This window comes from Perognathus longimembris, chromosome 28 (genome assembly GCF_023159225.1).
Source record: "Perognathus longimembris pacificus isolate PPM17 chromosome 28, ASM2315922v1, whole genome shotgun sequence".
In the NCBI taxonomy this organism is placed as follows: Eukaryota; Metazoa; Chordata; class Mammalia; order Rodentia; family Heteromyidae; genus Perognathus; species Perognathus longimembris.
Window position 1 is genome coordinate 109433263 of NC_063188.1, and position 12440 is coordinate 109445702.

The 12440-nt window shown below is 47.3% G+C and overlaps 1 protein-coding gene across 1 annotated transcript in view; it reads right to left on the reverse strand.

Annotated features, from left to right (window-relative positions):
• The window catches only part of Shroom2 (shroom family member 2), a 71060-nt gene extending 67201 nt beyond the window's left edge, over positions 1-3859 (reverse strand). Inside the window, exon 1 of the mRNA XM_048335499.1 lies at positions 3785-3859. Coding sequence (XP_048191456.1) covers positions 3785-3859 — 75 coding nt within the window. The remainder of the gene's footprint in view (positions 1-3784) is intronic.
• Positions 3860-12440: the final 8581 nt, after the last annotated feature.

Below are 12440 nucleotides of genomic sequence, written 5' to 3' on the forward strand. Positions count from 1 at the left end.
TGAGTTTAAGACCCAGTTCTGGCACTGGCACGCGCGCGCGCATGCACACACACACACACACCACAATTGTATCTGAGAATCACAGGTATAATCAAGGTGTGGGTAATTCACACCTAATCTCAGATGGAAACACCCTTTTTTTTTTTCCGTCTGTTACAATGGCAGTATGAGCAGGAACCTTGCAACCTAAGGCATTCTTCTCTCTCTTCCATTGCTCTCTTTTGCTTCTCTTGGACTTAGCATTCCAACCTCTAGGGTTGATGATGACTCTGAGATCGATCTCTCTCTCTCTCTCTCTCACTTCCATTCAAGTTTTCCAACCACCCCGCGATCCTTAACTGCCACTTTTCCTCCATCACTAATATCAGCCTTGCCCTCAACAGTGAATCCCCAGTAGAGAGACGTTAGGAACCTTGACCCTGCTTTCAAGGAAGTCGGGAAAAGAGGAAAAGGGAGCAGGATTCAGCTGGAGGCTTCAGAAGAGAAGCAGCTTTGTCCGCAATCAAAGGGTATATATATGTCTGGGCCCACCCTTTCCCTCTGCTCTGGCCTTGAACAAAGACAGGATGCCTGTGGGGGGGAGGAGCTCATAGAATGCAGCTCAAGAGACAGCGCTGAAGTGTGGGGGGGGGGGGCGGTAAGCAGAGCCACCAGCCCACCTGTAGTAGAGTCCCTCTTTTTGATGATTAGTTGGAGATAAAGAATCTCCAGGCCAGACGCAGGTGGCTCATGCCTGTCACCATAGCTATCCAGGAGGCTGAGGTCTGAGGATTATAGTTCCAAGCCAGCCTGGGCAGGAAGTCCATGAGATTTTTGTTGTTGTTATTATTGTTTGGAGCCAGTCCTGGGGCTTGAACTCAGGACCTACCACTCACAAAAAGCCCCTACCTAGGTGGTGCTGTGGCTCAAATGGTGCTGTGCTAGTCTTGAGCACAAAGAGGCCCAGGGACAGCTCCTAAGCCCCGAGTTCAAGCCCCAAGACTGGCAATAAATACATATGTATGTACATACATACACAGATGTAAAAATAAAAAGAGACTGGAGCAAAAGTCCTTCAGCAGACAAATAAATAGTATGAGATGCTACTTGTCAGTGAGAAGAAATAAATCACCAATACCCACAACCTGGACAACTTCCAGAGAACCGTGCCACGGTACTAAAGGTCCATCTCAAAAGGGTTTCACCCTACATAGCTCCACTTAGGAGATCTTCCTGGAAGAGTACAGTTGTAGAGAAGGGAGCCAGGGTTTGAGGTAGGGATGAGAGTCTCAAGGGGACCCGCTACACAAGTACAGCCCAGGGAGCCTGGTGGGGATGGAAATGTTTGGCGTGAACTGTGTCCCTGTGTCCACGTCGCTATGCTGATGTGACATTTACAGTAATGTAGGGGTAGGGGAGGTGAATGGGCACATTGTCCAGGCATCTCTCCTTAACTCTCACAACTACCAGTAAAATCTAACCAAGACTAGCAAAGAGAAAGTGATGGGATGACCTAGGTCTACGAAGGACAGGATGCAAAGGGACTTAGTAGAGCTGACCCTAAGGTGGGAGGTAGAGGCACTCCCACCAATACCTACCCACAAAGAGATCTTTTCTTCAAGGGAATTAAGACCAGGAGGAGCATGAGAGACAGGAAGCCAACCCCAACTAATCACCATCTATGTCCCCACACCCAAGTGTGGGGGATGGAACTCACACAAGCCAAGCGAGCGCTCTGTCACAACGCCAAGAGTCCAGTCCTTGCCTGTCTGCTTTCGAAGAGATGATGAACTCTCACGGAACAACCAATATCTAGGCTATCTTGCTTTATTGCCGCTTTATAAACTAACTCCCTCATCGTTCTGCTTTGTTTTTTAATTAGAAAAACAACTACAAGCAAAGTCCAGCAAATGTGTGGGCCTGACATTTGTTGTCATTCTCAGGAGATTCTTACCAACTTGGTCCTTAGAAAAAAAAATTAATGGAACATGACAGTGACATAAAGAACATCAAAGACCATGCATAGACCTACACACACACACACACACACACACACACACACACACACACCCTTTGCTGCTGTTCTAAGCCGTCATAGAAATTTTTTTGGTTTTTTTAATCAATATCATTCAATACTCAGGGAGGGTGAGATCTGAGGATTGCTGTTTGAGGCCAGCCTGGGGGCGGGGGGGGGGGGGGGCGGCTAAAAGTTAGTGAGACGCTTATCTCCAACCAACCAGCCCAAAAGGTTGGAAGAGGAAGCGTGGCTCAAGCGGTGGAATGCCAGCCAGCCAGCCATGAGTAGATAGATGAAAAGCGTAGGGACCCGGCCCAGGACCTGAGTTCAAGCCCCAGGACAGATATATATATATACATATACATATATACATGTATATATGTATACACATGCATGTGTGTGCATGCACACACAAACACAATCAGAATACAAAGTCTAAAATCACTAAGGAGGACTACGATAAAAAACTAATTCCATGGAGATTTCCCTGCCATGCAAAGAAAATATCCCAGTGGTTGGATCGTCCCTTCTGAAAGTGCTAAATGACCATTCTCTTGCTGTAAAATAAACGAACACTCCTACTTTGTAAAGATCCACCCGGTGCAGGCACAGAATCAATGATTCCCAGTGGTAACAAAATAGTGAATCTTGGGGCTGAGGGAGAGAAAGAAAAAAGAAAGAAAATCAGCGCGAACAGCGTGAGGGAATAAAGAGCCAAAAAGGGAAAGCAAAACCATAGGTCCGCCTGTGGCTCAGTGGGTAGGGCGCTTGCCTACCATGCACGAAGACCCGGGTTCGAGTCCTCGGTACCCACATAAGCAGAAAAAAGCAGGAAGAGGCGCGCACTGGGGTAGAGCTGAGCAAACAAAAAACAAGGCTCAGGGGCCCCAAAGCAACAGCGAAAGCCCAAGACTCACAGCTAACGGAAAAACAGAGTGGGCGATAGCACTGATTTGCAACAGTGAAAACAGAGCGTGCAACAGCGCATGCGTGAGATTTTGTGATGGGAAACAGCGCACGCGCAAGACTTGCCATGTGAATATCAGAGTGACAGCGCACGCGCGTGACTTCAGCTATGAATAACAGAGTGGGCGACAGTGCACGCGTGAGACTTGCTACGGGGGACACACAGTGGGCGACAGCTCATGCGCGAGATTTGCAACGGGAAGAACCGAGTGGGTGACAGTGCATGTGCTAGACTTAGAAAGGGCAAAACAGAGCCAGCGACAGCGCACGCATGAGACTTGCGATGCGCACGCGCTAGACTTGCGACAGGAAACAGTGGGTGGCCGCGCATGCGTGAGACTTAGCATGGGGAAAACAGAATGGGAGACAGCACAAACGCGAGACTTATGGGGGGGGGGCAGAGTGGGAAACAGCGTACTCGCGAGACTTACAACGCGAACAACACAGTGGTTGACGGCGCAAGCGCGAGACTTGCAATGGGAAAACCAGAGACGGAGACAGCACACGCGCCAGACTTAGAACGGGAAAAAACAGAGTGGGCGACAGCGTACCCGCGAGACTTGCAAGGGGAAAAACAGTGGGTGACAGCGCATGCGTGAGACTTTTGACGGGAAAACAGTGGGCGACAGAGCACGCGCGAGACTTGCCATGTGAAAAACAGAGTGGGCAACAGGGTGCGCGCGACACTTAAAAGGGGGGGGGAAAGAACAGAGTGGGCGACAGCACACGCGCGAGACTTGTGCCAGGAAACAGTGGGTGGCCGCACATGCGTGAGACTTAGAATGGGGAAACAATGGGAGACAGCGCAAACGCGAGACTTACAATGCGAACAACACAGTGGGTGAAGGCACCAGCGCGAGACTTGCAATGGGAAAACCAGAGACGGCGACAGCACATGCGCGAGAGTTGGAATGGGAAGAACAGAGTGGGCGATAGCACACGCGCGAGACTTAGAACGGGAAAAAACAGAGTGGGCGACAGCGCACCCGCGAGACTTGCAAGGGGAAAAACAGTGGGTGACAGCGCATGCGTGAGACTTTTGACGGGAAAACAGTGGGCGACAGAGCACGCGCGACATTTAGGGGGGAAACAGTGGGCAACAGCTCATGCGCGACACTTGGCGGGGGGAGAACAGAGTGGGCGGCAGCGCACGCACGAGACTTTCAAGGGGAAAAACAGTGGGCGACACGCGAGACTTGCAAGGGGAAACAGTGGGCGAGAGCGCATGCGCGGGAGACAAGTTGGGGGCAAAGTGGGTTACAGCGCACGCGAGAGACTTGCAAGGGGGAAAACACTGGGCGACACACGCGAGACTTGCAAGGGGAACACAGTGTGCAACAGCGCATGCGCGAGACTTGCGACAGGAAACAGAGTGGGCGGCAGCGCACAGGTGAGACAGAACGGGAAAAACAGAATGGATGACAGCGCAAGCACGAGACTTGCCACGTGAAAAAGTGATAGTGCACGCGCGAGACTTAGAAAGGGAACAACACAGTGGGCGACAGTGCAAGCGGGAGACCTGCAACGGGAAAAAGGAGTGGGCAAAGCGCTTGCACAAGACTTGCGACGGCGTAAACAGAGACTATAACGGCGGAGGGGGGAGCAGAGTGGGCAACAGCGCACACGCGAGACTTACAACGGGAACAACACAGTGGGTGACGGCGCACGCGCGAGACTTAGAAAAGGAAAAACAGTGGGCGACAGCCCAAGCGCGAGACTTGCGATGGGAAAAAAGCACAGTGGGCGACAGCGCAAGTGCGAGACTTGCCACAGGAAAAACACAGTGGGCGACACGCGCGAGGCTTGCCACGGGAAAAACACAGTGGGCGACACGCGCGAGACTTAGAACGGGGTAAAACAGAATGGGCGACAGCGCACGCGCGAGACTTACAATGCGAAAACGGAGCCACACTCCCAGGTCTGACATGTACTTTCGCGCTCACTGTGGAAGAAGGGGGGCCCGGGGGAGAACAGGCCTCGATGGCTGAAGCAGAACTTTTCCCCTGATGTGTGGAGAGATAGAGAAAGGCCGGAGCCCACAGGAGGACTCCATCCTAAGGCCCTGAGCCTTTTCTTTCAGGAAGTTCCTCCCTCTTCCCCTCCACCAATCCTTCCAAGTAAAGACATAAAAGGCTTCTGTTTTCCAAAAAGAGAGCAGAGAAAAAGCAAGAGGAAGGCAGGGGGTGGTGGTGGTGGTGGTGGTGGTGGGAGGCATGGCGTTAGCTTGAAAAGACTCCCTGTAGTTTGAGAAAGCTAGTTCCTTGTGGTGGGCAGGAGTGATGGGGGGAGGGAGAGGAGGGAAGACCTTGACTAATTGCTCAGGCTAGCTCAGGGGTGGCTCTCCCTCTCTCCAAAACATCCCTTAAGAACACTCTTGAATGACTAACTACAAAGCAGAGGAGGTGCCCAAGAGTAGATATGAACAAACGAACAAATGAGACAGACTTTCCTAGAAAAGCAAAAAAAGAGGAAAAAAAAATCTTAGGAGAAAAAACAGTAACAGTTCTGCAGTAGAGGAAGGGCTTGGCAAATGACAGCCTGCCACCTGTGTTTATAAATATTTTGTAAAGCAGCCACACGTTTCCATTTATATATTCAGCTTATGGCAGCTGTGAGAGTTTTTTTTTGGGGGGGGAGAGGAGAGGGAAAAGGGAAAGGAAACAGAAAATGAAGATAAAAAAAGTGCATTTATGAGCAGATAGATGGACACAGGATAGAGGGAATAGATGCATACATGCATGCATACATACACATGCATACATACACATGCATGCATGCACACATACATTAAATGCAAATAGAATGTGCCATGAAAATGGCCCTTTATTCCGCAACAGTCTTCTTCCCGCCAAATTAAAAAAAAAATCAGAAAAATCCCAAGAGAGAAGCAGTTTACAAACACCTAAGCAGAAGAGATTAAATGTATTGTGGTGTCCTTGGGATTAAATAAAAATAATAATACTTAAACAGGAAAAGGCCCTTAAGGGGAAACTCAAGAAAATCAGAATAATGCATGGGCTTCAGTTAACAAAAAAAAATTATCTAACAACATTGAAGGGTTCATTGCTTGGATGCACGTGCCAGGATAACATACTAATCATGAGAAGAACTAGTCCCCTCAATTCTAACCAGCTGTAACTGGTCTTTCAGGTTTCTCAGATGAACCAGACCATGTCAGCAAAGGGAGGAGCCAACAAAGGGAGGGAAGCAAGCCTCAGTCAACTCTGGGAACAAATTCCAGTTTTTTCCTCCTTCTGCCAATGCCCCTCCTCCCAGACAGGCCTGCCTCATTCCCAGGCAAGGCAATGGGGAAGGAAAATTGGTGGTGGGGGGGGGGGGGGGGGGGAGACAAGAGCCAGAAACAGACACAACCAGAGGCATCCTAGGTCCTGACCTCAACCCAGCTGTGGAATGCTAGGGCATTCCTGAGCCTGGGTGGCTTGTGAGCTTTTTGTGTGGTGAGAGAAGAAAAGCAAATAGATAGGGATAAAAAATGGCCAGACATACGCCCACAGATAACGCGTGGTCTCATCGTGTACTTCTTGTTCCCAGAGTGCCCCGGGCTTCTGCTCAATTGCCGCTTCTTCCCATAATGCCTTTAGGTGCCTGTTCAACCAATAAGTGAAAAAATGCCAGGACCAACACAAGTACAAAACATGCCTGGCTTAAAAAAAAAAAAAAAAAGAAAAAGAAAGTAAATTCTCTGGCTGGGTGCCAGTGGCTCAACCCCCAAATCCTAGCTACTCAGGAGGCTGAGATCTGAGGATAGCAGTTCAAAGCCAGCCTCCAGCAAGAAAGTCCATGAGACTCTTAGTTCAGCTAACCAGCTAAAAGCCAGAGGTGGAGCTGAGGCTCAAATGGTAGAGCACCAGCCTGGAAGCAAAAAAGGGTAAGGGCGCTCTCAAGGCCCTGAGTTCCGGCTCCAGTACTGGCACAAAAACTAATAATAACTTGTACAATGCTCATATGTAGGATTTTTATGCATCATGCAATTCCTTGTCTATATACATTGTACTATATTAATGGCCATGCCAATACAAAGAACATTTTTTACAACAAAAAGAGAAATATTTCAGGTTTCAGAAATATACGGGGAAAGGCAGTGTTTTGCAAATCAAGTTGGGTACAATATTTACCTGCTTTCTTGTAAACTAGTATTTGCTACAACTGTTTTTTACATAAAAGCACAGAGCAATAAAATGTGGTATCTTGGTATACTATCTCCTTCCCTGTGGCACGTGTAGTTTTACATTAAATTAGAAGCCGTTTGTCTACTATAAACTCCTCATAAACAGCAGCTTGAACTATGTAACTGTTCAGAATAGGACCAATTCCACAGAACTCTTGAGTCTGTTTTCACTTAGCAACTGTGAAAATACCAGCAGCAATGGATTTGGGCCATTCAGTGAAGGTTTTTGTTTTCTGTCAAGTATTGATAGGAATTTTAACCAATTCTCACTCAGTGCTAGGACTTGAACTCTGGATTGGGGCACTGCCCCTCAATGTCTAAGCTCAAGGCTGGCTCTCTACCACTCAAGCCAGTTTTGGGGGGGGCTAAAGTCTCACAGACCTTTCTGCCCAGGTTAGCTTTAAGCCGGGATCCTTAAATCTCACTCACTTAAACTTCAAGGATTATAGCTGTGAGCCACTGGAGCCCAGTTAATATTTTCCCATCGTAAGATTTCCTCTCAGAATATACAGACATCCTTTAAATTTTAAAAAGAGGCTTTGGAAACGGTGCATTAAAAGGAAATGTACGCCCGTAGCTACTCTCTCCAAATTCACTTTGTACTTCTCAACAGCCTGAAAACTTTCCATGTTCTTCTCCTGGTGATAAAATGAAGGAGATATTTTCTCCCTTGACCTCAAATATGGCAGGAAAAAAAGTCTTATCTAAACTTGGAAAGTGAAGAAGTCAAGGTTGTAGACTTCTGTGGCATTTCAAATGAACTCAGGAATGAGAAGGAAAAAGCAGGGTTATGGATAGAGCTCTGCAGTAGAGCACTTGCCTAGCACGCATGAGGCCCTGGATTCTATCTCCAGCACGCACGCGTGTGCATGCACGACAAAGGATAATGCTGGCCTTCAGGGGGAACGGCATGGTCTCTACAAACAAGAGAAAACTGTCTTGGTTCTCCCTGTGGGCTCTCCTCCCAACTATTTTCTAAGACAGAAATAATAAAAGAAAACATTCCCAGGTGGGAGGTTCACGCCTGTAATCCTAGCTACTCGGGAAACAGAGATCTGAGGATCTGAGGATTGAGGTTTGAAGCCAGCCCCGGCAGAAAAGTCTATGAGACTCTTATCTCCAACGAACCACTAAAGAAAAAAAAGCTGGAAATGTTAGCCTTGAACAATAAAGCTCAAGGACAGTACCCAGGCCATGAGTTCCAGCCCCAGGACTGGCTCAATGAATAAAAAAGAAAGAAAACCTCCCAGCATGTGAAGTGCCATTTGACCAGCTCATAGTCCTCACATTCCACAGCAATAAGCAGGAATGAGGGACAGACATAATTGACAAGGAGCTCAAAGTAATTACTTGGAGTGAAAGGAACCAGGCAGAAGTTATTTGCTATAAAAGGCCATCTGTATAATATTTAGAGAAGGCTGAGTGTCAGTGGCTCACACCTGTAATCCTGACTGAGATCTGAGGACTGTGATTGAAAGCCAGGCCAGGCAGGAAAGTCCATGAGACTCTTATCGCAAATCACCTACTAAAAAGCCAAAAGTGGACCTGTGGCTAAAGTGATAGCGTTGCTAGCTTTGTGCAAAAAAAAGCTAGGATAATGAGGGAATTCTCTGCCCTTATGGCAAGACAAGCACCATTCCAGATCTGGCCAGGAAATACACATGACAAAAAGGTGATCAGTGGAAATACTGTCCTAGAAGGGGACCAGTGGAAAATATGGACTTTTCCAAGCCAACTTGTTGCTACAGAAACCCAAATAAGAGCTGGGTGCCAGTGGCTCATGCCTATACTCCTAGCTGTTCAGGAAGCTGAGATATATAAGGATCCTGGTTCAAAGCTAACCCCAGGCAGAAAACTCCCTGGGACTCATAGTTCCAATTAACCAGCAAATGCAAGGCCTTGAATTCAGTCTTTGTATTGGCACAAAAAAGAAAGGGGGTACAGGGCAGTACCTTGGTTCAAGCAGATAAAGCATCAGATACCTGGCCCATACAGCAGGTGCCTGACCACTTGTTTTGGTCTTTACAAATGAAACTAAGAGCAAAACTATGAGCAACTATTTCAGAGTACAGTCCACTGCCACACTTCTGAAGCAATGATTTTTTTCCCCCAAGTTATCTTACACATTGCTCACCATGGAGCTGGGATGAGGAGACGGGATGGGACAAGACCCTGGAACAGCACATGGTTTTAATCTCCTCATAAACCACCCAGGGGATTTGCAGAAAGCTTTGCCCATTCCACTGTCAGGTTCATGAAGATGCAGCTTTTTTTTTCTATATGACAAGAATTAGGAGTTACTTCCTGGGGCGAGGGAGAGGCAATATGAAACACATTTTTCACATTGCTTGGCTTATGAGTTTCTGAACAATTCTACAATACATATTAAAAAACCCATCCTAGAGCACAAGCAAAGATGGGGTTTCTAGTCTAAGAACTTTAATGATCTACCTCCCCCAAGCCACAAACTTAAGACATTCCTAGGCCTGGCCCATGTCCTCTGGGCCCAGGGAGGGTGGAGAATTACCCACGCAGGTCTGGGGGCAGGGGAAACAAGGAAAAACCCCATTAGCTGGTGAACTGATGTGATCCGTGCTCACAAGACAACAGTACTCAACAATAGTGTGTGTGTGTGTGTGTGTGTGTGTATGTGTGTGTGTGTGTGTTGATGTTCATCCTTGAACTTGGGGCCTCTGGGGAATGAGGGGTGATAGAAATGTTCTCGAATTGGATTGTGGTAATGGGTGTACAATTCTGAATTTACTAAAAGCTGCAGAACGGGAACACTTTAAGTGGGTGAACTTTAATAGGCAGGAAAGTTTGGAAATTAAGCCCCTCCATTAAATTTCAAAAGAAAAAGGACACACCTGTAATCCTAGATACTCAAGAGGCTGAAACCTGAGGATCATAGTTCCAAGCCAGCCTTGGACAAAAAAAATCTGTGAAACTCTCATCTCCAACTAGCCAGCTAAAAGGCAGAAGTGGAGCTGTCACCACAGTGGAATACCAGCCTTGAGCACAATTCAACTGAGAGCTCAAGGCTCTGACGCCAAGCCTCAATCTAAGTGGGGTCTGAAATGTTCTTAATCATCTGGTCCTATTCTACCAAGCGTTGTCTAAGTGCCAGGTCCAGACACCCAAAACAAGGCTGCAAGGCTTTCATTCCCATTTTACAGAGCTTAATTCCTATTCTCTGAGGTCACCTGTCAAGAGGAGAGGGAAGCTGAGACAAAGGAACTCAAAGCCTCTCTACTTTAGGTCAGCTACCTTGACCTACCAAGCTACCTTGGCTCCAATTTCCACATGCTCCCTTACCCAGCCCTACCAGATCTGCAGGCTGTCAGGAGCCACAGGAAAATACCTCTGTGGAGATACCATAGCTCCAGGGAAGGTGGCCTGCGTAACAAAGCTTCCAGGCTCCATTCCAAACACACTGGGGAACTCCAGCTCCAACCAGCTTTTTACACTGTGAAAGGTTGTTTATCTTCCAAACAAAACCTCTCTTCAGAACCCAGAGGAAGGGCAGGCAGAACGAGGTGGGCTAGTCCATCCAGTCCCTAGGGCAAGGCTGGTGCCCTTCCAAAGCCCCAGAAGAAGGTCTCTTGTGTAAAATCAGGATTATCCAAGCATATGCTCCTGCTATAAGCCACAGGCCTTCTGGATGTGTTCCCTGACTGTGCCAACTCACTTCTGACTACCAACTCAGAAGGACTTGTTGTAATATTTTCCCTCAAATACACCTTGAAAACGCTACAAAGCACTTTACTGGAGGGCAGGAACACAGATGGGCTAGTTCCAAAACTATGCCACATACACATCTATATGTTGGTGTCCGTGGCTCACGCCTGTAGCTACTCAAGCTGAGATTTGAAGATGGTCATTCAAAGCCAGCCTGGGAAGGAAAGTCTCATAGAGCCTTATCCCTAATAAACCAGAAAAACGCTGGAAGTGGAAGTGGCTAAAGTAGTAGAGCACCTGGTGCCTTGGGCAGAAAAAATGCTAAAGGACAGTGCCTAGGCTCCCAGTTCAAGCAAAAAAAAAAACCAAACAAAAAACAACCCAACAATAACACACAAACACATACAAAAAACACATGTGCATATACACAACCCATGCCTTTTTCCTGTGAACCTCTGGTATGCCAAACAATCCCAAAGCTTAGCATCTTTGGTATTGTGGGTCAAACTTCCTTGTTTCCAGTTTGGAAATGAAAATAATGTGGTTAGTATATTTACAGTAAATATTGGCACTGAATTCTTCCCCATCAAAGAATAATCTGCAAGATTAACGGGACAGCCCTTCTTTTTATGAAGATAAATTCCTGGAAGATCTATTAGAATCTCTTCTCTAGTGCTTTAGCAGAAAGCCAACTGGCCAAACAGGACACACTTGGTTTTTCGTGCTGGGTGAAATTTCAGAACAACTCCAGCCAGGCAGACATAGGCCCCTCACCACTCCACTAAGGTATAGGGTAGGCTCTGTGTACTTTCAACAGCTTTCATTCTGTGTGTCCCGGTCAGCCGTGGTCAGCCGTGGGCATTCGGTGGAACCAGCAGAAATGCTGTCTCCAAGGCTAAACCCCAGGAGCCACTGCCGCCAGCCCCTCTGCGCTCTGGGCTCCATTTTCTTTCTGAACAGCGCTTTCAATGCCTCCCAAAGAATGTCAAAGTAAACTGCCTAAATTACTTGTGAACTTACAGGAAGATACCAAGGACACCAAGGTATCAAGCATCCCTCAGAAAGAATTTCTGTGCTATGCACACTTTCATATTAAAATGCGAGGAACACAGCCCAGCAGATTTTTCTTCCTTTTCAATTCTTTCTCTGAGGTGTTTGCATAGTAGAGAAAAAAATTACCTGTGCCGGGCGCTGGTGTCTCACACCTGTAATCCTAGCTACTCAGGAGGCTGAGATCTGAGGATCACAGTTCAAAGCCAGCCTGGGAAGGAAAGCCCATGAGACTCTTATTTCCAATTAACCACCAGAAAACTGGAAGTGGCACTGTAGCTCAAGTGGTAGAGCACTACCCTTGAGCTGAAGAGCTCAGGGACAGAGCTCAGGCCCAGAGTTCAAGCCACACGACCGACAAAAAAAAAAAAAAAAAAAGGAACAAATCACAAATATAAACACACATATATACATACACACACATAGAGAGAGAAGCTTTTCTGTGTGTGCCAGTCCTGGGGGGTTGAACTCAGGGCCACAGTGCTGTCCCTGAGCATTCTTTGCTCAAAGCTAGTGTTCTACCTCTTGAGCTACAGCTCTACTTCTTCTGGCTTTTTTTTG